At 47.0% G+C, this 24822-nt stretch overlaps 2 protein-coding genes across 2 annotated transcripts; both read left to right on the top strand.

The window, feature by feature from the left end:
- The first annotated feature begins 5190 nt into the window (after positions 1-5190).
- On the top strand, positions 5191-7387 carry LOC136463800 (uncharacterized). The gene is made up of 2 exons (XM_066462782.1): positions 5191-6430; positions 6532-7387. Exons 1-2 carry the CDS (start codon positions 5419-5421, stop codon positions 7029-7031), a joined length of 1512 nt encoding a protein of 503 aa, XP_066318879.1. The 5' UTR covers positions 5191-5418; the 3' UTR covers positions 7032-7387.
- Positions 7388-23652: 16265 nt separating this feature from the next.
- LOC136465838 (uncharacterized mitochondrial protein AtMg00810-like) lies at positions 23653-23970 on the top strand. The gene has a single exon (XM_066464420.1). It carries the CDS (start codon positions 23653-23655, stop codon positions 23968-23970), a length of 318 nt encoding a protein of 105 aa, XP_066320517.1.
- The last annotated feature ends 852 nt before the right edge of the window (positions 23971-24822 follow it).

Raw genomic sequence — 24822 nt, 5'->3', positions numbered from 1 at the left:
GTAATTGATTCAACGGTACTTATTGGGCCTTCAGAGGCACTCCTTGGTTTATTGTCCACTTCAGTCACTGCCAAAATCCAGGTCCAGTTCTATAATTTTGCTGTAAGGCCATGTTAAGGCCCATTTTGCGATCTTGCCCATGTGCTAGTCCTATGATCAATGGTCAGTCAGGTTAACAAATATACAAACTTAAAGAGTCTTTTCCTCTGTGCTAGCCCTATCAAGGGTTAGGATAAACATACGAAGTTAAAGGGCCCACTGAAACACAGGGAATTTTGTAGAAATTATTCATAAATTCAAAGGAGTCCTAAAAAGAGCAGAGCACAAGCTGCCAGGCTTTGTTGATTAGTCCCTCCGTTCCAAAGAAAATCGGTAATGCTGCGGTTCATGCGTCCGATGCCAGCACAAATCGTCAAACGGCTCTACAGGAGGCCCACGTGTTCTTCTTTCTTCTACTTCACATTCTCATCCGATCTTGGAGCTCTGCACCATGATGTCCACACCTTCCTCATGCTATCCGTCATCGATTGGCTATGGCTAGTGGAGATCGACAAAATTAGCTTGCAGGAGCTTCAACAACACACGCCCTCAGCCTCACCGTCACTGGACACCCCATGAATTCGCAACCCGGACCTCTGGCGTTGCGTCATGGGAGCCACTATGGCTCAGCAGTCGGCACCAGGTCAGGTTGTTAACCTTATTCTTCTCCCCTGGCGGCCAACAATGCATCTCCAGGAAAGCTGAATGCAAGGGTGACTCATGGAGACTCCCTTGTGCATCGCATCTTTAAGAAGGACATGCTTCTCACGCCCTCTCCACTGGTACATCTATAGATTTTTCTATATGTTGCAATATGAGATTTTTCAATGTCGATTGGTCATTTGTGATGTTGCAGTTTTGATTTTTTTTCAGTTTTGTACTATGATGTGTGACATTTGCTATTTCGTGATGTTGCGGCTGTTATATTGTGATGTTGTAACTATTTAGATGTTGCATCATTTTTATCCGTGCAACATTTGTTTCATTGTGAGATGTTACAAGAGTTCTTTCTGTTTGTTGCACCAATATTTTTTTATTTGTTTCAGTGGTACGTTACACATGCTCTTCGTGAATATTGAACTTAACTTTTGACTTGAAGGTGGCTTGTTGCGGGAGGAGTTTTTCTACTGTTGCAGGAGACTAACTAGCATGTGAGTATTGCATCTCAAATGTTGCCAAGTCTTATATTATTGCAGTTGAGGTTCTAATTTGTTGCACAAGAACATAATTCGTGTTGCAGTAAATATTTTGTTTTTTCAGTTCTAATCATCGACTTTATGGTCACAAGCTCGATCTCCGTCCCGCCCCCCACCCCACCTCCAAATTTTTGCTGCTGGGAGACTCATCCTACGCGGCTATGTCGATGGCCGTGTGTGCCTCTCCGCGTCGTGCAGCCAGCCACGGGCCTCCTTGCCGCTTCGCTCTCCCCCCTCGGTCGCGGGAGAAGCTTAGCCGCTCGATTAATTATTAACAGTTCAATTAACGTGGGGTTAGAGCCGGATGGACAGTGGATTTTGTGTCAAATGCTAGCCACGTAGCAGCAGGCGGGCAGCATGCGTAGCCGCAGTAGGCGGGGTAGGCGCAGCAGGTGGCGTGGGCGTGGGCGTCCGGGCGCTAGCCACGTCGAAAGAAAATACCCATTCGTCCCAAAATAGGTGTCATTCTCGCTTCCCGAGGAGTCAAACCTTTTTAACTTTGACCAAATATATACAAGCAAATATTAATATTTATTTGTTTCAAAAAAATATTAATATTTATAGTACATAATTTGTATCATTAGGTAGATCATTAAATCTATTTTCATAATAAACTTTGTTGAGATACAAATGTTATTAATATTTTTTACAAATCTAGTCAAACTTAATAAAGTTTAACCTTCTCGGCTAGACATCGATCTCGGCCTGACCAAAATCAGCAACTTCGATCTGTTTGTGATTTCTTCTCTAATTGGTTGCCAAGGAGGCTGGGAGTTCCGCAGAGGCTCGTTCTTATTTCTTTGCAAGTTTTGCTTGGGCAGTTTGGAAAAACAGAAATAAGATGGCAATACAGAGAGCTTTCCCCCGTCTGATCCTGATGTTGTCATTGACACTTCTACCAATTCGCTGCAGATGTGGGGGGATTTGCTTAAAGACGCAGAGAAGATTCAGCTTCTGAAGATGGTGTCACGCATGGAGAGTGGAACAGCAAGCGTGCTCGTCAGCAAGCTATCAGCTCTGATGTTGCTTTTCATGTAATAGATAGTGGGTAGTGTTCTGTCGCTTAGACCGTGAAGGGTGCAGTTTTTTTTTCCTTACTGTTCTGTCTTTGAAAACTGGTACCAGTATGTAAAACCCTTATTGCTTTCTTAAAAGCATCTCCTTTCAAAAAAAGAAAACTGCAGTAGTGTAGGGCCTATGTATTGAGTTAGTGATATTAACCCCCGCGCGCAGCGCAATCGCTATTGATGGTCCGCAACGTGACTTCTTAACCTATCTGTTTGGACAGCTTCAGAAATACTGTGGCGGTATTGGAGTTTTTTTTTCCCAGTAAAAAGCCTCTTGCAGAGTGAAGAAGCCGAAGCCGCAGCAGCCATACAGCCCACACTAAATGAGCCTTAATACGGTCCACACCGAATAGGCCCTTAAACTAACAAACGGAATATTTTTTTACTGATAATGGAACATTTGTTTGGAAATAGGCAAAAGACCTGCAATGACTTAACAACTCTATAAACATCGGTAAACAAAAAAAGAAAAGTTTTGAAGGGGTAAATAAAGTTGAGTGAACAATACGAAAGGCACGGATAACCACCAGTGGTCCGATCCAAATGTTTTCAAAGCCACAACAAATTGTATCCTAAAAAAACGCGCTAACTGATGGGACTGAAAATAAACACAACAAAAAGCTTGAGAGTGTGAAGGGCCAACGATAGCTTCCAAGGCGATCAGTGTTCGCTAGCTCGTATCTAGCTTATAAGTCATAGCTTATTAGCCAACGAATAATATTTTTTTCTCATACTAAATCAGCTAGTACTTTCAGTTATGGCTTATAAGCGAAACCAACCCAAACGAACCGAACGAATATACGTGAGATCCCTCCCATACCACGTGCCACGTGCCATTGATTATAGTCCCAAAGAAAAGAGAGGTTAGTGAAGGGGATTGTATATAGAAAGATGAAGGAATTCTGAACGGAACAACATGATCAGGCGGCCGTCAGGCCGGCACATCTGACGTAGCTGCGGCACCGGGTCACCGGCTGTCCGACGCTGCAGAAAAAGAACCAATACTTCTCTTATCGATTGGTATCAGGAAAAAAAAAGTCTCCTGTGTACTCTGCGTTTCGTCCACCCGTTGTTTGCATCTCTTGAAATCATGTCAAACAGCGTCATCAAGGTGACAAGGTGTGAAGTGTTTAATATTATAAAATGCCTGCATACCAAGAAAACTACATATACAGTAATACATTTTCAAAAATACATTAAAGGTTTATTGATGATTTTATTTGCAAGTTCCTCGTAAAGGAAAGAGAAGTAGGTGGAAGTTTTATCTCTCGTTCTTCCGTTGGAAAACTAGATCACTTTGTCTTCGCATAGTGGTTGCGAAAGTGATAGTAACTGATCAACTGCTGCTAATTGCCATAAATCTTATCAAGTACCATATTCTTAGAGAAATGCTACATGTACAACATGTATCAAAACTTCAATATATGGATAATGTAATGTAGCCGCACTATATTATTCACTAGGTTGAGAGTTATTAAGGAATGATCTTTGTTTTTGCACAAAATAAAACCGTAAAAATTGTCTATGTTTTGAAATATTAATAGGCATGTTCTTAAATTTTAGTTGCATTATTATTGTATCAGCAAGTAATTTCATAGACTACTTTTAAAAATAGGGCAATAGTATTATTAGGGCACAACATTATAGGTATTTTAGGGTTTTATAAGCTATACTGGATGATTGGATAGTTCTAAGTAACTATAAGGTACTCCTTCCATTCTAAAATATATGGTACTCTAGTAAGTTTAGGATAAATTATGGAGTAATGCAAATGATGCAGGTAACCCTCCATTAACTACAGAGAGACTTTGTGCTTATTATATTTTGACTCCAGTTGTATACACTAATGGCAGGTACACATGTGATTGGGACTTTGATTGAGGGAGTTAATTTACCTAGAATATACCTTGTAATTTGGGATAAATTTTGAATGCTTTAATACCATATATTCGAGGATGGAGGGAGTATATTATAAGTTGGATTATTTGGATTAGTTAGAGTTTTTCTTAGCAACTTTTTATATAGCTCTAGCTGATCCAAATAAAGCTTTAATTTCGTAGTATGTTTGATCGTGTGAACTGGATCCTTGAATCGATAGGATCACACAACATCTTGATCTAACATCAAAATTTCTCAAAGTAAAACTGAGTAATATCTATGAGTAAGTGGATTCAAGATTCCAAAATTTTGTCAAAATTAGCATTATTGACTTCTAAATATAGAATATGATCAATGATGCAAATAAATACATTCATTTTCTCAAGCAACTGATAAAGTCATGATTCTACCATTCGATCATGTCATCATTGGGTATATCCTACTCTCAACGAAGTGTCATATATATGATTGACCTCATTTTAAGATCTTAAAAAGTCAAATGTTCAGTGAACCTTGCCTTTATGATTGAAAATTCTCGCATGACCTTTCACGAATTCTGAAAATACGCCACGTTAAAAGCATTCACATGTCACGTCACCAACCTAACCCGCACCGTGCAACGTGCTGGTGTGCCCGTTGCAAATAAGCCAATTCGATCGGCCCCTGCGCGAAAAAAGAAAAAAAAAACACCTGCAGCATCACGCCGATGCGTGCCGCTTCCGCTGAATTTAGGGCGTGTTTAGATACAATTTTTTTTTTTTTTGGTGTTTTTGGCTACGGTAGCATTTTCGTTTGTATTTGATAATTAGTGTCTAATTATGGACTAATTAGGTTCGAAAGTTTCGTCTCGTGATTTCTCACCCAATTGTGCAATTAGTTTTTTTTCGTCTACATTTAATACTCTATACATATGCCGCAAAATTCGATGTGATATGTACTGCACAAAAATTTTTGGAACTAAACATGCCCTTAAAACCCCTCCTGCTCCATCCTATCGCTCGGTTTTTTGCCTGTTTTTGTTGAGGCGGTCAGCGTTCCGTGGCCGCGCCAGGCTTCCGAGACCCTCCACCAAATCAGGCTCCAAGAACGCAACAACAAAAGCACACAGAAAGAATCAACCAGCCGCACCACCAAGAGCATCGTGATTCGAGACCATGTCCATGTCCGCCCCCGCTCCATCGACGCAGCTCCGGTCTTCTCAGTGAGCAACATCGGCAGGGCAGGAACGCGCGTGCAGTATGGCGGCGCTGTGGCTTAGGCTGCTGCTCGCCGTCGGGCTCCCCATCGCGGCGCTGGTCGCAGTCGTGTTTCTGGTGTACCGGCGTAAAAGCTTGCCTCGTAATGCGCTGCCGGAGCTGCCGGAAGTTTCCCCTACGGCCGGTGTGAAGCCGCTGACGGCGAGCCCCGGGCTGGCGAAGCTCAACATGAGGTACAACGCCGCCAGCGGCCGTGTGGGGCTGCGGTTCCAGCAGTTGCACCAGCACCAGCACCACGCCGTGAGGCACCGTGGCTCGAGCGGCGGCGGCGGCGCGCAGCAGGGCGCGTTCCAGTGGGCCGACCACCCGCGGCTGGTGACGGAGGCGGCGGAGAACGGGTGGGGGCAGTTCTTGTTCACGGTGGCGCCGCCGCGGTCCAAGTCCGCGTCGTCGTCGCCGCTGTGGGGGACGTGCCCGCTCTGCGACGCCGGGACGAGCCGCGACATGGCGGAGGCGGCCGCGTGGGAGCTGCCCGCGGGATCGTCCGAGCGGATGCAGGCGGTGCGGCTCAACCCGGCCGCCGCCGCCGCGTCCGGCAGGAAGTGGCTCCCCGGAAGCATCACGAGCCCGCTCCGCGGCGACACGGACGCGGGGAACGGGAACCCCAGCGCGCTGTGCCTCGCCAGGATGAGCCTGCCGCTGCCGGGCCCACCCCTCGCCGGCACGCCGTTCCCGCAGGACGCCTACTTCGAGATCACCATCATCTACCTCAACACGAAACGGCCGGAGTGGTCAGCGTCCAGGGCGAGCAGGCGTGGGCGGGACGGCTCCAGCGAGAGCGACCGCGTCAAGCTCATCAGTTTTGCACCGGACGCCAAGAACCCGGTGCAGGAAAACAGAGCCGCCGCCAAGGACGGTGAACAGGACAAACGGAGGCATTTGGTCATGTCGCTCGGCCTCGCCACCGCGTCCACCGCTCCACAACGGCCGTCGCTGGCCGGAACGTACTCGTCGTCCATCGGGTTCCACTCCGACGGCGCCGTCTATCTCGACGGTAATTAGCAAAACACGTAAAGCACGGTGCTTCCAATTAATGATTCTTGAGTGCAAGCAAGACATGATCTGAAAGAGTTTCTTTTCGATGGATGATTTCAGGGATGAAGCTGGTGTACGAATCGGACAAGTCGTCGTGGGCGGGCGTGGACAAGGTGGTGGGGTGCGGCTTCGAGCCGGCGAAGCGGAAGGTGTTCTTCACGGTGGACGGGCAGCTGGTCCACGCCGTGAGCTGCAACGCGGAGGCGTTCTCGAGCCCGCTGTACCCGGTGCTGGCCTCCAGCTTCGACGTGATGGCGCTGGTCAACCTCGGGCAGGGCAAGTTCCGGTACGCGCCGGCCAACGCGCGGCGCACGGCCAACCCGTGCTTCGTACGCGCCGCGTCCGCGGTGGACGACGCCCGCGGCGGCAGCGGCTCGATGGGCCTCGACTTCGACGACAGCGACGAGCTCTTCTCCATGGGGCGGGTGGACTCCGGGTGGCTGGAGACGGCGAAGGTGAGCAGGAGCAGGAAGGAGAGCATCGGCGGCTCCGGTGCGGCGTCCGTCGTCGGCGACCCGCAGGCCGAGTCCGACCTGTTCGAGATCCCGCTGCGAGACTGATGATGAACGCGACGGCCGGAGACCGACACAGGAATTAGTTGTAGTAATGGCGAATAGTCACGGCGATACTGACACATGCTTAGGAGCTAGGACACGCAGGTTGATTTGGCCGTTGTTGCTGTTGCTGTTGAGGTATCATCGTCTAGCTGTTGTTATCTAGATGTGTAAAAGTATTAGGTAGGTTAAAAGGATGAAAAAGCTTGTCTTATGCAATGAGCTTTTGATTCGTTATTTTCTTCTTCTATTCCCTGGTGTGTGTCTCTTTATCTTTATGCTTTCATTATTCAAGATGTACAGATGGTGGAGATAGATTCTGGAACTAGAATTTCGGATAAAGAGGAGAAAAAAGAAGTGCCTAGAAAACACCACAATTTGAAAAGATGAATCTTCCTGTGATTCACACTTGCATAGCTAATAATGTGATATCTTTTTATCTTGATTTGCAAAGTCCATGCACTTTATACTTTTGTTGGTGTCTTGGTGACTACTTCCATCACCTCACCTATTTTTATATTTTGAGATTTTTTTTATAACAGAAAATTTTGCATGTAAGTGGGTTTGCTTTATAGCATCAGTTGACTCCCAAATTCCCAATGGGCGCACGCTTTGACATTTAATAAACCCTGTTAATGGAGGCACGGAGCAAGTATCCTGCCCCTCGTGATTGTGATTTTGTTGCTGGTGCTTGCAGCAACAAATGACATACAAAAAGTGATAATGCTTAGTTTTGTATGTTTAATAAGTTATAAAGAAACCTTATATATTTTATTTTAATGAAGCTGTATAGCATGCCTTCTCTTTCACTTGTCAACTAGCCCCTGCAGTTGCATGTCTAAAGAATCCATGTGTGCATGTACCGCTATATCATGACTTTACCATAAATTTGTAGTTTACCTTACTTTTGCTCTTCATTATTGTCAATATTATACTTGCTAATAGATATGATTGAAATATTGGTCCATCATAATCATGTCGTCACTTTGCTCCAATTTTTATATGGATACTCTGTACGCACTTATTCTCATTTTATTTACTATTTTCAATTGCAAAACTTTTGTTTAGGTTGAGAGCTCAAGTCCATTAATAGCAGGTTGCACCTTTCGGCTTTCATTGATAGCAAATCCTCTCCTTCAAGGCTTGAAATGAGTTTTCAGTGACTGCACAAAGGATGAGCACTCGGAGGAAAGAATCTGGAATTTTGATCAATGGCATCTCAAGCAACAGGTAGCTTGAATAATGCCATCCAGACATCTGTACCCCGGGAACCTTGTGGGCTGTGGCGATAAGAACCATATGGGAGCTGCCATCAAACCGCGCGGCAGACGCAACGGCAAAAATCCGCACCATTCCACAGCTTGCCATTTGGCCGCCCTGTTCCACAAGAACTCCTCGAGAAAAAAGCCTACAAGATAAGAATAAGATGAGCCCATGACTTGCCTCGCTGCCGAATAACGCTATCCAGGCATCCAGCAACGCAGAACAGAGAACAGAGAAATGACAAGCAATTGCCGGCTGCCGCTAGTCAATTAAAAAGGGGTGGAAAACAACAAGCTCATGCCGTCCCTAACGTCACTGCAGCTCGAATGATGATCTATCTAACAATTGGATTAGAACTAATCCAGGTGTCTCTTTGGCCTCAAGGTATCAATGGCGTCACGGATTTGGAGCTAGGTGCATGCGAAACCAGTGACGTTTCTGCCTGCGTCCTGCCGCGACACCCGCGGACTTTTTCGTGTTTTTCATGCGAGTTGTCAGCATCTAAAGCCCCTTGTGCGTTCGAGGTGTTGCCGGGCTCTCCTGTCCATTCAGCCGCCTCTAGTCTAGAGTCTAGAATACGGCCGTCCTTGTGTGAGTCGGTTTCGGACGGCGCTGAGGTTTGGTCCAGTCCAGCAATGAGCCATTCCCATTTTCTTATGTTGAAGTCAGCTGGTCCAGCCCATTCTGCACACGATTAGGTTACTGCTATTCCTTTTCCATTTGTTTATCAAAGTAAATTAAGTCAGAACATCACATTCCCGTTGAGAAGCCTTCTTGGGATGAGCACTTTTGCCATCAGATTAAACAATCCTGCAGTGCTAATGCATTCAGGTCTCTACAGTACCATCCAAACAAATTCAAAAAGGCAAATTGGAGCTCTCAAGCTTGCTCACATGCAAGTTTCATGTGCTAATGTGTCCATAACCATCAGGAGCAACGGAATACCAATTAGCGGTAACATACTATAGGAGAAACGGAGTACAGATAAGCGGAGGAGCAACGCTCCCGCTACACTGTAGAGGATAATTATCGAACAAATTCACTCTTTACCCTCTGGGTGCCTATTTAACTACGCGTGTCTATTGACCCTATGTGTGTCTATTTGCCCCACCTTCTGTTACGAGATGCTGAGATAGCAAGGATAACAGGAAGAGGAAGAAGGAAATGTGTTGACAACAAAAAATGTTCATTTTGTGAAGTTGTCAAAATGTGAAACGGACTTCACCATTGCGTTCCTCTCGTTGAGACGGTCAAGAAACATATATGGAATGTCTAATTCGGAGTCCGAATGAAGAAGTTATGCCCTCGAAAAGATGCCTCGTCGTCGGGAGTTCCGACGTGTGTCGGGACTTCCGGGAAGCCTGAAGAAATCTGCTCGGGTGTCTGGGGTTATCCCTACGCCGGGAGTTCCGACAAAAGTCGGAAGTTCCGACTGTCGGGAGTTCCGACTGTCGGGAGTTCCGACTCGAGTCGGGACTTCCGACTGGACTTCCGACATACCTGACAGAAAATCATGTTCGGATCTGGCCTTTTGGATTCCGATCCGAACTGTTCCAAACTCGTGGGAAACTTAGAAAATAAGGCTTGGAGAGGTTTCCTACTGGGATAAGATCACCCCCCTCTATATATATGAGAGGATCATGGCCGATTGAGATCCCATCTATCCAATCGTCATACAAACCAATCCATCAACTCCTTATTCCCTAATTCCTCTCTCTCAACCCCTCTTGCTGTTCGTTGAGTTTTCCGGCGAGATTCAGTGGCATCCTAGGCGGCCTTGCTGGTCCTAGGAGATCCTCCACGTGCTCCTCCCTGATGGGTCTTCCCGGGAGAGGTTCGGGAGCTTTTCTGGCCAAGAACAAGCTCTACATCGGTCTCACCGATCTTTAGATTGGTTTGATCGATTACGTCGCGTTCTTGCTGCGTTGCAGGTTGTGTGCAACCTCTTTGGGCGTCCAAGGCCCTGCTGGTGTGTTGGTTTGGGGTCATCCTCAACGTCAACATACTTTTTGGCGACTCCGCTGGGGAAAGCAAAGCGAATCAAGAATCAATCTACTAGCAACATGGGAGGCAACGATGGTACTGCCACCGACAAGGGTGACAAGATCAGCCCCTTCAATGAGGCTAACATGATCTTTCCTCAATCCATGGACGAGCTTCCAGATGAGTTGCGTCAGAAACTTTAGGCCAAGCTCGATGCCGATGTCAAGGCTTTCTTGGAGAGCTACACCAAGAATCGGCACGACAAGGTCACTCAGTTCTGAGAACCCTCCTACGGTGATGCTACCGCTTCCGAATCTTCAGGCGCCGAGGAGAGGGGCAACGAAAAAGCTAAGTACGATGAGGAGGTAAATACTGATGCTTATCCGACTCATGCCAATTTTGCTCAGATGTTGATAGATGAAAGAAAATTGCATAGTAATAACCTTCAGCACCTTTCTAATCTACTTCAAGCATATATGGATAAGTTAGAGGGCAAGACAACCGATTGTGATCAATCGGGTGCCATGCAACAACCTCAATTCGGTATGCCTTTGAATTTTTATGAAAATCAAACCTCTCATGCTTCCGCTAGCCAATTTCAATCGGCCCCTTCGGCATCTGAAACCGATAAGGCCGGTCAACCTGGTGCTAGCACATCTACACGTACAGGTGTTGGTGCACAAAGTTCGGGTCGAGCTCTTCGAACCGATTACAGAGCATCAACAAATAGAGCTTCAGCGGGGCATAATGTTTTACCAAACCCACCGAAGTCACCTAGCCAAATTCCTACATTTAATGTTACTCCTAATGCTCCTACTACCAATTTTGATGATGCTTTGAATCGGTTTAAGGATGAATTGGCTAAATCTCTTGAGAGTAGTTTAGGAGTGCAACTTAAATCTAGTAGGAATACTTATCAAAAGCCATACCCTTCTACTTATGATTTCATGAAAGCACCTGATGGGTGGAGAGTACCTGACTTTTAGAAATTTAGTGGTGATGATAGTAAATCAACCATGGAGCATATTAGCATGTTTCTTGCACAATTGGGTGAGGCTAGTGCTTATGATTTTATGAAAGTTCGTAATTTTCCTTTATCTCTTAATGGCACAGCTTTTGTATGGTTTACTTCATTACCATCTTGTTCTATTGGTTCATGGGCTGAATTAGAAGAGAAATTTCATAATCACTTTTATAGCGGTGCTCATGAAACAAGATTGTCTCATCTTGCATCGGTTCGTCAAGGGCGTGATGAGTCCGTCCATGATTTTTTCAAATGATTTAGAGAGATTAAGAACCAATGTTTCCATTTAAATATTTCTAAAAGAGATTTAACTGATTTATGCTTTGTTGGTTTACGTTCTAGTATTAGAGAAAAGCTTGACCATTATGAGTTTCACAATGTTAATCAACTTATGCAAAAGGCCGTTTCAATTGAATCGCGCTTTAAAGAGTCTCGTGATGCTTTTAAATCTCATCGTTAGAATGTGCATTTTGTTGGTGATTGTTTCGATGATTCTGATGATGATAATAAAGAATGTTTAGCTACTGAAATTAAATGGCCAGCAGAGAATAAATTGGTTACTTATCCTTCTCTCAAGCCGATTCATAAAAATCGGAATGAGGAAATGAAATTTACTTTTGATTTCTCTAAATGTGACCGAATCTTTGATGAATTATTGAAATTTGGTTATATTAGAATCAATTATACATTGCCTTCAGCTGATGAGTTAAAGAGAAGGGCTTATTGTAAATATCATAATTCTTTTTCTCATGCCACTAATGATTGCAATATTTTTCGTCGGTAGGTCCAATCGGCCCTTAATGAGGGACGATTGAGTCTTACTGAAATGCAAGTTGATAAGACCCCTTTTCCGATGCACATGGTTGAAGCAGGGGCGCCCGCTGTTTTGATTCATCCAGAGCAAGCCGATAAAGCCCAAGGCAAGAACGTGATTATCGGCGAACCACGTGTAGCACCGAATGTCGAAACAAATTCGGGGCGTAAAGTGGTGCTTGAGAAGGATAATGAAGGCAAGAACAAGTTGAAGATCACCGCCGGATCAACGCAATATTTGAAAAGGCAGCGGTGGTATGAAACAACGGCGGCACAGCAGAGGCCGGCTAGGCCAAGTCCACCAGTTGGCCAAGCCGACTCCAGCACACAGCAGGGCCAGTCGGCTCAACCGACTCAAGGAGTCGGCGTAGCTGACTCCACCACCACCTCAACTAAGTCAGCTGAGCCGACTGCGCCAGTCGGCTTAGCCAACTCTCCTGGTTCCAACAACTCTGGCGCCTCTGGTGTTTGTGTTTTGCGTACATTTGTTCCACAGCGACCGAAGATTGGCACCTGGAAGACGAATGAGAAGAAGAACCAGGGAGAGTTCGTGAAGAAGCAATGCACCTTTGACAGGCTCATGGCCAAGTATAAGCAACAAAAGGCCGATTCCCAGAATCGACCGTTTAAAAAAAAGAGAGTCTACTCCACCTAAGCGGGAAGATGACAAGATCAAGCAGTTGGCGGTGGTGCAACCAACAGCTCCGTTTCAGAGAGTTGTTCCTCGTGTTTTTCGCTGGGGTCCCCCGATTCCGCCTCCGGTTACACCGCAATGGGGTCCTCATGGAGTTTGGGTGTCGTATCCTCCGGCAGCACCTGTGCATAGCCAACAAAGGTGGGGAGATCCTACTGGTTCAATTCCAAGACCCTCCGTCTTTAGCCGATTGAACAATTGTCAATCGAGCTCTAGCGGTACAAGTCAAGATCGTGTGATTACCTCCAGGACTTTGACTCCACAAGAGTCGGGAAAGGCACCAATGCATCAAGTTTATGTGCCTAAGAAGGTTGAGATTCCCGTCGTTCCCCCACCAAGAGCTAGGCCTCAATCGGTTATCACAATCGGCTCCATGGAAGCTCCCGTCACTAATCATGATGGGCCGATTATAATTGAAGAAATTCCAGCATCTAAGCAAGACGAAGCTCCTAAAGATGTTTTTGGAATTGAAGAGAAGAAACGCATTGAAGGAGATTCCAAGTACCGGCAACCCGTATGGTGTCCTCGTGGGTTGAATAAAACTCAACGGTGCAAATTGCAGCGTGCCCGACATAAGCAACAGAAGAGGGAGAAGCTTGCCAAGATGGAGAATGAAATACTCAACCCCGTACAGGTCGAAATCCCTCTGGAAGTTCGAAACGCCACTACTGCTGCTGGCTAGTCGTCTAAGTCGACTCTAGAGTCAGCTAAGCAAACTCCTGTGTTGAGCCAGTTAGCTAAGCTGACTCCTGAGTCGGCTGAGCCGACTTTGCCTACCCTTACTGCTTTAGAAGCTCTAGAGTCAGCTAAGTCAACTTCCGAGTCAGCTGAGCTGACTCCTGCTGTCTCGGGTGCCTCTGAGGTGTCCTCAGATGATTTCGCTACTACTGTTGCTACTCTGGTTGGCATGGAGGTTCCTGAGGTTCCCGATGAGGAGATGGTTGACTATGAGCCTACTCTAGAGAGAGTGGAGGTCAATGTAGTTGTTTTATCTGCTGATTACTATATCGTGGCAGATGACTCCACGGCAGCAAAATTTAATTTTGCAATGGAAAGCGCTGTATTTCAGAAACCAGATGACTCCATCAACCATCTCAAGCCTCTACATGTGAAGGGTTATATCAATGGCACACTGGTCCATAGCATGTTAGTGGACAGTGGGGCGATAGTGAACTTGATGCCGTATCTGCTTTGCAAGAAGCTCGGTGGCACTGATGAGGAGCTAATCAAGACCAACATGACAATCAGCGGTGTTGGAGGAGGTGCTCCCATTCCGGCCAGAGGAGTTGCTAACATGGAGCTCACCATTGGAAGCAAGACTTTGGCCACGACGTTCTTCGTCGCCGACGTGCAAGGTAGCTATAACTTGATACTTGGGCGTGATTGGATCCATGCCAATCGTTGCGTGCCATCTATCTTGCACCAATTTCTCATCCAATGGGTGGGAGATGCTGTTGAGGTCGTGCATTCAGATTCATTGGCTGATGTTGCTACAGCCGATGCTCCTACACTTAGGGGGCATGATGCTATTGCTTGCTTATCTAGTAGAGATCTTTCTAGTTTTGAATTTATTAGTGTTACCAGGCAAGGTTTTGTTCCTGTGTCCTTGAAGCCGATTGATAATCGGCTCAATATCATCATGTAATCATTATTGTAATGGATGCTAACGTTGAATGGTTAAAACATCGTGTTGAACAGTATCGGGCTAATAAGACCGATGCCTGTGAGGCTATTGATGATTTTGATGAGCTCGATAAGTTGGGCCAAGGTTTTACGTCGGCTGACCCTTTGGAACAAGTTGATATTGGGGATGGCTCTGTGCCCCGGCCGACGTTTATTAATCAAAATTTGGAAGCCGGTTACAAAGTTGAGTTAATCGCGCTTCTCAAGGAATATGTTGATTGTTTTGCATGGGATTATACAGAGATGCCTGGATTGAGCCGAGAGCTTATTGAGCATCGGCTCCCTATTAAGAAAGGATTCAGGCCTTTCAAGCAAAAACCCCGTCGATTTAATTCTACAATTTATGATAGGATTAAAGAAGAGATTAATCGGCTATTGCAAGCGGGGTTTATACAGCCATGCAGGTATGCGGAGTGGGTCTCTAATATTGTGCCTGTTGAGAAGAAGGATTCTGGGAAGATCAGAGTATGTATTTATTTTAGAGATCTGAATAGAGCTACTCCAAAAGATGAGTATCCTATGCCTATAGCCGATATGCTTATCAATGATGCTTCAGGACACTGGGTTATTAGCTTTCTTGATGGTAATGCTGGTTATAATCAGATTTTCATGGCCGAGGAAGATATGTCTAAGACAGCCTTCATATGTCCTGGGTTTGTTGGTCTTTTTGAGTGGGTTGTGATGACATTTGGGCTAAAGAATGCAGGTGCTACTTATCAAAGAGCTATGAATTTGATTTTCCATGATTTAATTGGGGTGATTATGGAGGTGTACATTGATGATATTGTGATCAAATCGGCCGCCCATAAATCTCATTTGGCCGATTTGTGTCTTGCTTTTGAGAGGATGCGCCGTTATGGATTGAAGATGAACCCACTCAAATGTGCTTTTGGGGTATTGGCTGGAAAGTTTTTAGGCTTCATAATTCATGATAAGGGCATAGAGGTTGATCCCAAGAGGATAGAGAAGATCAAGAAAGTTAAGGCACCTACGTGCAAGAAGGACTTGCAAAAGTTCTTGGGAAAAGTGAACTACTTGAGAAGATTTATTGCTAACTTGTCTGGGAAAATTATTCCTTTCACCCCTATATTGAAGCTGAAGGATGAATCTGAATTCACTTGGGGGGCAAAACAACAAGAGGCATTTGAAAAGATAAAGGAATATTTGTCAACACCACCGGTTCTTCGTGCACCTAGGAGAGGAGTTCCTTTCAAGTTATATATTGCTGCCGAAGAGAAGGTAATTGGGGCTATTTTGACTCAAGAAGACGAAGGTAAAGAATATGTGATTGCTTATCTTGGTCGCTGTCTTTTTGATCCCGAGACAAGGTATGCCCATATAGAAAAATTATGCTTATCACTGTACTATGCTTGTGCTAAGATGAGACATTATCTTTTGTCTAGTACATGTGTTGTTGCTTGCCAGGCCGATGTGATAAAGCACGTGTTATATCGACCAATTCTTCATGGAAGGATAGGCAAATGGGCATACACACTAATAGAATATGACCTGACTTTTGAACCATTGAAAACATTAAGAGGTCAAGTTCTTGCTGATTTTATTATTGAGCATGGTATTGATTTAGATGATGAAGTCAATTACCTTACTTTTACTCCATGGAAATTATACTTTGATGGATCGGTTTGTAAACATGGCCAAGGTGTTGGTATTATTCTTATTTCCCCTAATGGTGCTGAAATTGGAATGTCAAGCCGATTAGATTTCTCTTGTACCAATAATCAAACCGAATATGAAGCTCTATTATTCGGGTTGATCATGTTGCGGTCTATGGAAGTAAAACATGTTGAAGCTTATGGTGATTCTTTGCTGGTAGTACAACAAATTGCTGGTGAATTTCAATGTTTAGAAGGATCACTAAGAGCTTGTCTTGATGCTTGCCTTGATGTTATTGATTATTTTGCCGAATTTCAAATTCAGCATATTCCGAGGCATGAAAATCAAAAGGCCAACATGTTAGCTCAGCAAGCATCTGGCTATGATGTCAGTGGACATAATTTCCATATTCAAGAATAGCCAATGCATGAAGATTTCAATTTTTCCTGTAGGTACAGACCAGTCGGCTCAGCCAACTGACCAAGTTGGCTCAGCCGACTACTCTTCTGCTGTGGCCAAGTCGGTTAAGCCGACTGCCCTAGTTGGCCAAGCCGACACCTCTAAATCGGTTAAGCCGACCAGCCCAGTTGGTTCAGCCGACTCCCCTGTGACCAACCCGGTCAATTCACTTGAGGAGCTATCAAATCAGCCTGATATAACTTCCAGTGATGTTGGGGCCAATTTAGAAGATTGGAGGACTCCCTTGTTGAGATATCTACGTGATCCAAGTGCCAAAATTGATAAAAGTATTCGACGGAGCGCTTTCAAATATGTATTGCATAATGATGAGCTTTATCGAAGAACCGCCGAAGATTTGCTGCTTAAGTGCTTGGGATCAGATCAGGCAAGAGTGGCTATGGGAGAAGTCCATGAAGGCATCTGTGGTACGCATCAATCAGCCCCGAAGATGAAGTGGTTATTACGTAGAGCCGGTTTCTATTGGCCTACTATGATGGTCGATTATTTTCGCTACTATAAAGGTTGTGAAGAGTGCCAGAAGTTTGGAAATATTCAGCTTGTGCCTGTTGTTGTGCTTCATCCTATCATCAAACCATGGCCTTTTCGTGGTTGGGGGTTAGACTTCATTGGCCAAATATATCCCTCATCTTCGAAGGGACACCGATTTGTGTTAGTTGCTACAGATTACTTTACTAAGTGGACCGAGAGAGTTCCTTTGAAGAATATGACACACAAGGAAGTAATTAAGTTCATTACTGAGCATATTATTCATAGATTCGGCATCCCTCAAACATTAACTATAGATCAAGGGACATCGTTTGTGTCTGAAGAGGTGAGGGAATTTGCCGAATTATATAAGATCAAGTTACTCAATTCATCTCCATACTATGCTCAAGCCAATGGCCAAGCTGAGTCTAGAATAAGACTTTGATCAAGCTCATCAAAAAAAATTGAGGAGAATCCAAGGAGATGGCATGAAGTTTTGTCTGAGGCTCTATGGGCACATCGTATTTCAAGGCATGGTGCTATAAAGGTTACTCCTTTTGAATTAGTATATGGCCAAGAGGCCGTGTTGCTGTCGAAGTGAATTTGGATGCATACAGGCTTGCTAAACAAAATGATTTATCAGCTGTTGTGTATCATGATTTGATGATGGATAATATCGATGAGGTGACTGATGTGAGATTAAAAGCTCTCAAGGAAATAGAGAAAGATAATGATAAGTACAGGCCCGATCTTCCGAGAGGTAGCCGGTAAGTTCGATTTGTGGAGATCTCGACGTTGGCGATCCGGCTTCAAATCAGACACGATTCGAACCCTGCAACTGTTACACCACTGCTCCGTTGGTTATCAACCAAGCACAACTTGATTGACCTCGCCAAGAAGGCTTTTCCTGCAAGCGAATCGAAGAGCACAAGCAAGAAGGTAAAACACGCAATCTGAAATTGCAAATATGAATGACGCGAATATCAATAGAGGGTTCAAGAACTCGGTTCTAAAGGACTAATCGACACAGTGGAGGAGATCAAGAACGGGGGCCCTGGATCACTGTAAAAGGATTTGTCACCACAGTTACAATGAACGATTCAGTTTCTCGATGGAAAACTAAACTCTAATAAAAAACCCAATTGTGTAGCAGCGGCGGCGGCTGTGTTTATAGTCTGCTGAAGGCCCGACACGATACATGGCCAGGGGTTGGGGACGGCCAGGGGTTGGGCGCCCACAACTTGGGCTTAAGGCCCGACACGATACATGGCCAAGTTGGCCCAAATAGGTGACGCAGCACCTTGTCGTGGTCACATAGAATGATCCACGGACCTTCTGGAGCTGGGACCAGATCCAAAACGACGGCGTCGTCGTCCCCTTTCCAACGCATCCAAGAACGGCCCGTTTCGACGTCGTATGAGGAAGTTATGACCGAAACAGTGACGACGTGTCTGCTGAATCCGAGGGTGACGTGGCAGCTGAGTTGGGAACGAATTGCAACGTGGGGAAGACCATGGCGTCGGTGTGTCCAGCGTGGCGATGTCCTCATCATCCTCCCCTTCTCGAATTGGAGTCGTCCTCGACTCCATCTTGGCGATGTCCTCATCAGATAAAGCTCGAGTTGCCAAAGCGTACAACAAGAAAGTCAAGAGCAAATCCTTCCAAGTGAGAGAATTAGTGTGGAAAACCATACTACCAATTGGATCGAAGAGCAATTAGTTTGGCAAGTGGTCACCGAATTGGGAATGTCCTTACAAAGTGGTCAAAGTTATATTCGGAAATTCATATGTGCTAGAGACATTGCAAGGTGAACGTCTCACGAGAGCAATCAACGGGAGGTACTTAAAAAGGTACTTTCCAAGTGTTTGGCAAGAAGCCTAAGTGCTCACTAAACAATGGTCGATACATGTATCGCCCTTAGAAAAATGGCCGATGTATACATCGTCCTTAGCCACTGAGCAGTCGATGAGATGGGAATCGTCACTGTTTGGTTTTAATTTATTTGATTAAGTGTTTTCAGGTTTATGCATCATTCACCTGAAAACAGGGGGGCATATGTTGACAACCAAAAATGTTCATTTTGTGAAGTTGTCAAATGTGAAACGGACTTCATCATTGCGTTCCTCTCGTCGAGACGGTCAAGAAACATATATGGAATGTCTAATTCGGAGTCTGGATGAAGAAGTTATGCCCTCAGAAAGATGCCTCGTCGTCGGGAGTTTCGACCCAAGTCGGGACTTCCGACTGTCGGAAGTTCCGACGTGTGTCGGGACTTCCGGGAAGCCTAAAGAAATCTGCTCGGGTGTCTAGGGTTATCCCTACGTTGGAAGTTCTGACTGTCGGGAGTTCCGACTCGAGTCGGGACTTCCGACACAAGTCGGGACTTCCGACTGGACTTCCGACTAGACTTCCGACATACCTGACAGAAAATCTTGTTCGGATCTGGCCTTTTGGATTCCGATCCGAACTGTTCCAAACTCGTGGGAAACTTAGAAAATAAGGCTTGGAGAGGTTTCCTACTGGGATAAGACCACCCCCTCTCTATATATGAGAGGATCATGGCCGATTGAGATCCCATCTATCCAATCGTCATACAAACCAATCTATCAACTCCTTATTCCCTAATTCCTCTCTCTCAACCCCTCTTGCTGTTCGTTGAGTTTCCCGGTGAGATTCAGCGGCATCTTAGGCGGCCTTGCTGGTCCTAGGAGATCCTCCATATGCTCCTCCCTGACGGGTCTTCCCGGGAGAGGTTCGGGAGCTTTTCCGGCCAAGAACAAGCTCTACATCGGTCTCACCAATCTTTAGATTGGTTTGATCGATTACGCTGTGTTCTTGCTGCGTTGCAGGTTGTGTGCAACCTCTTTGGGCGTCCAAGGCCCTGCTGGTGTGTTGGTTTGGGGTCATCCTCAACGTCAACAAAATGGAGATAGAATTAGAAGAACACGGCGGGAGTGTAACAGTCCTAGTGTTGAACTTGCTTAGCACCTAGGTAAGGTCTAAGAGAAATTAGCAAAATAAGTTCTCGAGTTTTAAAGTTTAAAACACACATGAAATGATAAACAAACCCTATGCAACTCACTTTTATGGTTGAGAGAAATCAAACAAATATCTAAGTTAATTTACTCAGCGCGTAAAAGTGCTAATAAAAATCCTAACAAGAAGAATAAAATAAGAAGTTTTAATTGTTTCATACGAAAAACAATTTCTATAAACAAAAATAAAATATAACTCTTGTATAGTGCTTATGTAAAGATGATGAGCAAGTGGTGTAGATGAAAATGCAACTTTAATTTTTGGAAAATAAACGTGTTAACTAATGTTCTTGGGAGGTCCAAAAATCAAATTGGAAATTAAAATCAACCTTTTCGTTAAGTCGGCAAAGATCTGAACTTATGTTAAAATACTATTTTTGGCGAGTTATATTGGACAAAATAATTAAATAGTGCTTAAATATTTTGTTCTTATGGTTTAGTATAAAGTATGAACTATTGCATGAAGTACTTGTTGGTTGGAGTTAATAAAGATTAGGCCTTTTAAAAATTGTGGCAAAAGTGTTCATGGTTGTTAAGTTCAAATTGAACTCTTGTCTTTTCTAAGTCTGAAAAGGTAGTAGACAATGCCATTTTGGCGTTTAAATTCTAACTAAAATGTTTAAACACTAGCTTCATATTCTTGTATTGTCGGTTGCTTCTAAGTTCTAAGTAAGCTCTTGGGCATGGGATAGGTCGTTGTTGCGTTGGGTGTCGCGTTGCTCTCTTAAAAATTCTACAAACTTCGTTGGAACGTGCAGCAACCATGTTGTTGACGCTCTGTTCGTGAACCGGCATTCGGCGCGACGAACTTATCTTGGCGTATCCTTATCTTTCTCTCCGGTCATCCTCTGGACGTGTGAGTTGCTCCGCTAGCTAGTCGATAGTACAAACTTTAGGTTCAGGGAATTGGTTGAACCTTAGTCGAGTTAATCAGCAGCCCTTGCTTCGCTTTAAAATCCATGCACGTCACCGCTCGTCGTTGCTCAGCCGGTGTCTGCAGTCACCACACGCGCACGCTGCCACTGCTTGACCGTTCTTGGCCTTGGTCATGCCTCGTGGCCGGCTTTGCTGGCTGCCGGCTATGCGTCGGGCTGGGGTTGTCCACGGTCGCCTCCGCGGGCTAGGACTAAGTTGCAGGGCTGCTGCTACGTGGCCATCGTGTGCGCGCTGCCGGCCAGGCCGTGCGCGGGCCTCGCCGATGCCGCGGCAGTCGCCGTATGGATGATGTGGCGCCCATCTCGACCGCTTGATCCACCTACCGCTGAGTCGCTGCCTGCATCCGCTGTCCCATCACGCTGCTGCCCTTGACGCAGTGTCGCTGCCCTCCCCGCGTGACCACCTAGTGTGCGATCGTTGTTCCGCTGTTGCCGTCCTCGCCCTGCCAAGACCGAGCCGTCCCATTCTAGCAGTCCATGATGCTCTCTCTCTCTCTGAGTCTCCCTCATGCGGACACCCCCACTTCTGTGTCATAGCCTTGGCCGTTGTTGGCTGAGCCTCGGGAGCCGCTGCCTTCATGCCATGGCCACCGGCAGAACCGCACCGCTATGCGAGTTAAATTCGCGATGCATGTGACATCGCATCCCGATTCAATGCTCCCATAGCTAGACATGGAAACAGTGGTCGGTGGTACTTCTTGCTCATGGATGATTGCAGTCGCTATATGTGGCTGCAACTCCTAACGAGCAAGGACGAGGCGGCGGCGGCGATCAAGAAGTTCAAGGAGCGCGCGAAGACGGAGAGCGGCAAGAAGCTACGCGTGCTGCGGACTGATCGTGGCGGCGAATTCACTTCGGTGGAGTTCCCTGCGTAGTGCGCGGATCAGAGTGTGGTACGACACCACACCATGCCATACTCGCCACAGCAGAATAGCATGGTGGAGCGGCGAAACCAGACGGTGGTCGGCATGGCTCGATCCATGATGAAGGCCAAGAGCATGCCGATAAGGTTTTGGGGTGAGGCAGTGACCACGGCGGTGTTCATCCTCAACCGTGTGCCCACTAAGGCCCTAAAGGGCAAGATGTCGTTCGAAGCTTGGTATGGGCGCAAGCCAAGCGTGTCCTTCCTCTAGACATTCGGCTGCATAGGCCACGTCTGGAAGACGAAGCCGGTCCTCACCAAGCTAGAGGACAGGAGCACATCGATGGTGCTCCTGGGCTATGAGGAAGGTACCAAGGCGTACCGGCTCTACGACCCACGCGGAGGCAAGGTGGTTGTCTCGCGCGACGTCGTGTTCGACGAGAAGGCGGCCTGGGACTAGAACAGTCCAGGCATGAGGGAAGCTGGCGACTTCACTAGCACCTTCATCGTCGAGCACTTGGTCATCCACGGTGGTGGAGACGCTGGAGAGGAGGTGCTGACCACTTTAGCAATAGAGCCGAGCACTCCTGGAGCGGTGCCGAGCACTCCAGGAGGGGTGCCGAGCACTCTAGGAGTGGTGCCGAGCGGTCCTGCAGTGATGCCGAATACTCCAGGATGGGTGCCGAATGCTCCCGTAGCGGGAGCCGAGAGGTCTTGCGGTGGTGCCGACCACTCCAAGACTGGTGCCGAGCACTCCTGCAGTGGTGCCAACTACTCCAGGAGTGGTGACGAGAGGCCTAGGAGTAGTGCCGAGCACTGTAGCCGGGGTGCCGAGCACTCCAGGTGCTGTGCCGACCACTCCGGCAGAATAGGGGACTCCATCGATGCCGATCGAGTTCGCCTCACCTCCAAGCGACATCACAGAGTTCGTGGATGCTTTCCACGACGGTGAGGAGGAGCGGTTCTGCAGGCTAGACGACAGCGTTGGTGGCACATGGTCCTTAGGACTGGCGGGTCGGCTGCTCAATGACATAGAACTGCTTCTCGTCAGTGTAGAGGAACCACACCACGTTCGTGCTGGCCAAGCGCAATGCAAATTGGCGACGGGCGATGCTGGAGGAGATGAAGGTGATCGAGGCAAACGAGACTTGGAAGCTCGTCGATCCACCTCCAGGATGCAGTCCGATCGGCCTGAAGTGGGTGTACAAGGTCAAGCGGGACGAGCGCGGCGCCATTGTCAAGCACAAGGTGCGCCTCGTTGCCCGAGGCTTTGTTCAGCGCGAGGGCATTGACTTCGAGGAAGTCTTTGCGTCGGTAGCACGCATAGAATCTATCCTACTGCTGCTGGCTTTGGCAGCAGCGAAGGACTGGCACGTCCATCACCTGGATGTAAAATCGACCTTCCTCAACGGTGAGCTGGCAGAGATGATCTACGTTAGGCAACCTCTAGGTTTCGCCGTCAAGGGAGTGGAGCACAGGGTGCTCCGACTGCGTAAGGCGCTCTACGGGCTGTGGCAGGCTCCACGAGCATGGAACGCCAAGCTTGACGTCACGCTAGACGAGCTTGGGTTCAAGCGGTGTGCAACCAAGCACGCGCTCTACATGCGGCGACGGGGGAAGGACATCGACAGCTTCAAGCGTGAGATGACGGCTTATTTTCAAATGAGCGATCTCGGCACGCTCTCCTACTACCTCGGCATCGAGGTGAGACAGGGGAAGGAGGCGCTCACGCTCGGTCAGATCGCGTATGCCTAGAAGCTGTTGTAGCTGAGCGGCATGGCTGAGTGCAAGCCGTGCGTGACTCCGATGGAGGAGCGGCTGAAGCTGATGAAGGTCAGTACCGCGGCGAAGGTAGATGCAACATTCTACCGGAGCATCGTCGGCGATCTGCGCTACCTAGTTCACATGAGGCCGGATATTACGTTTGTCGTGGGCTACGTTAGCCGCTTCATGGAGGATCCTCGAGAGGATCACTGGCTGCTGCGCTACATCAAGGGAACGGTGGATCAGGGGATCGTCTTCCCCAAGACCGGCGAAAGTGGGCTGCAACTCACTATGTTCAGTGATGCAGACATAGCGGGGGACATCGACTGACGACAGAGCACCTCTGGCGTGCTCGTCTTCCTCGGGTCGGCGGAGCATCTCTGGCGTGCTCGTCTTCCCCGGGTCGGCTCCAATGTCATGGCTGTTGCTGAAACAGAATGTGGTGGCACTGTCCACGTGCGAGGCAGAGTACGTGGCGGCGGCCACAGCGGCGTGCCAAGATGCGTGGCTGCGCCGGCTGCTGGGCGAGCTGACCGGTGTGGAAGCTCATCCACCAGCACTGATGGTAGACAACCAACCCGTCATCGTCCTCGCGAAGAATCCAGTTCTCAACGACCGAAGCAAACACATCGATGTCAAGTTTCACTTCCTCAGGGACTATGTCAATAGAGAGTAGATCGTCATCGAGTTCGTCGAAACTGGTCGGCAGCTCGCGAACGTCGTCACCAAGCTGCTCGGTCGTCTTCGGCTTACGGAGCTGAAGAAGATGATCGGCATGGTAGAGGTTCTAGGGTTAACAGCAGGATTAGGAGAAGAATTGTTAAGTAATCTGCTGCTCTCCTCTGTACGCACGGCAGGGGCAGGTGCTGAAAGGGCTCCCCTGCTGCTGCACTGTAGCCGCTGCAGGGACAGGCACCGAAAGGCTCACCTGCCGTACTGTAGCCACAGCAGGGGCAGGCGTCAAAGTCAGCTCTGCTGTCACATCTAGTCACTGTAGCAGCATGACAGCCTGGCATGTCTGTGCACTAGGATTAGATGGGTAGAGTTGTATATATAGTTTCCTATAGCATGGCAGCCTGACATGTCTGTGTACTAGGATTAGATGGGTAGAGTTGTATATATAGTTTCCCACTGCAACTCAGTAAAGTGAGCGAGTTCAGTTTTATCATCTCCTCTGCAGAG

The sequence above is a fragment of the Miscanthus floridulus genome, chromosome 7 (assembly GCF_019320115.1).
Source record: "Miscanthus floridulus cultivar M001 chromosome 7, ASM1932011v1, whole genome shotgun sequence".
Classification (NCBI taxonomy): domain Eukaryota; kingdom Viridiplantae; phylum Streptophyta; class Magnoliopsida; order Poales; family Poaceae; genus Miscanthus; species Miscanthus floridulus.
This window is presented reverse-complemented; position numbering and strand designations above follow the sequence as displayed.

Bases quoted from the DNA above. Each gene is read 5' to 3' on its own strand.
- LOC136463800 (XM_066462782.1), top strand. From the start codon at position 5,419: ATGGCGGCGCTGTGGCTTAGGCTGCTGCTCGCCGTCGGGCTCCCCATC. The intron at 6,431-6,531 runs GTAATTAGCAAA...GGATGATTTCAG, and splicing joins CGGCGCCGTCTATCTCGACG to GGATGAAGCTGGTGTACGAA.
- LOC136465838 (XM_066464420.1), top strand. From the start codon at position 23,653: ATGGCTGAGTGCAAGCCGTGCGTGACTCCGATGGAGGAGCGGCTGAAG.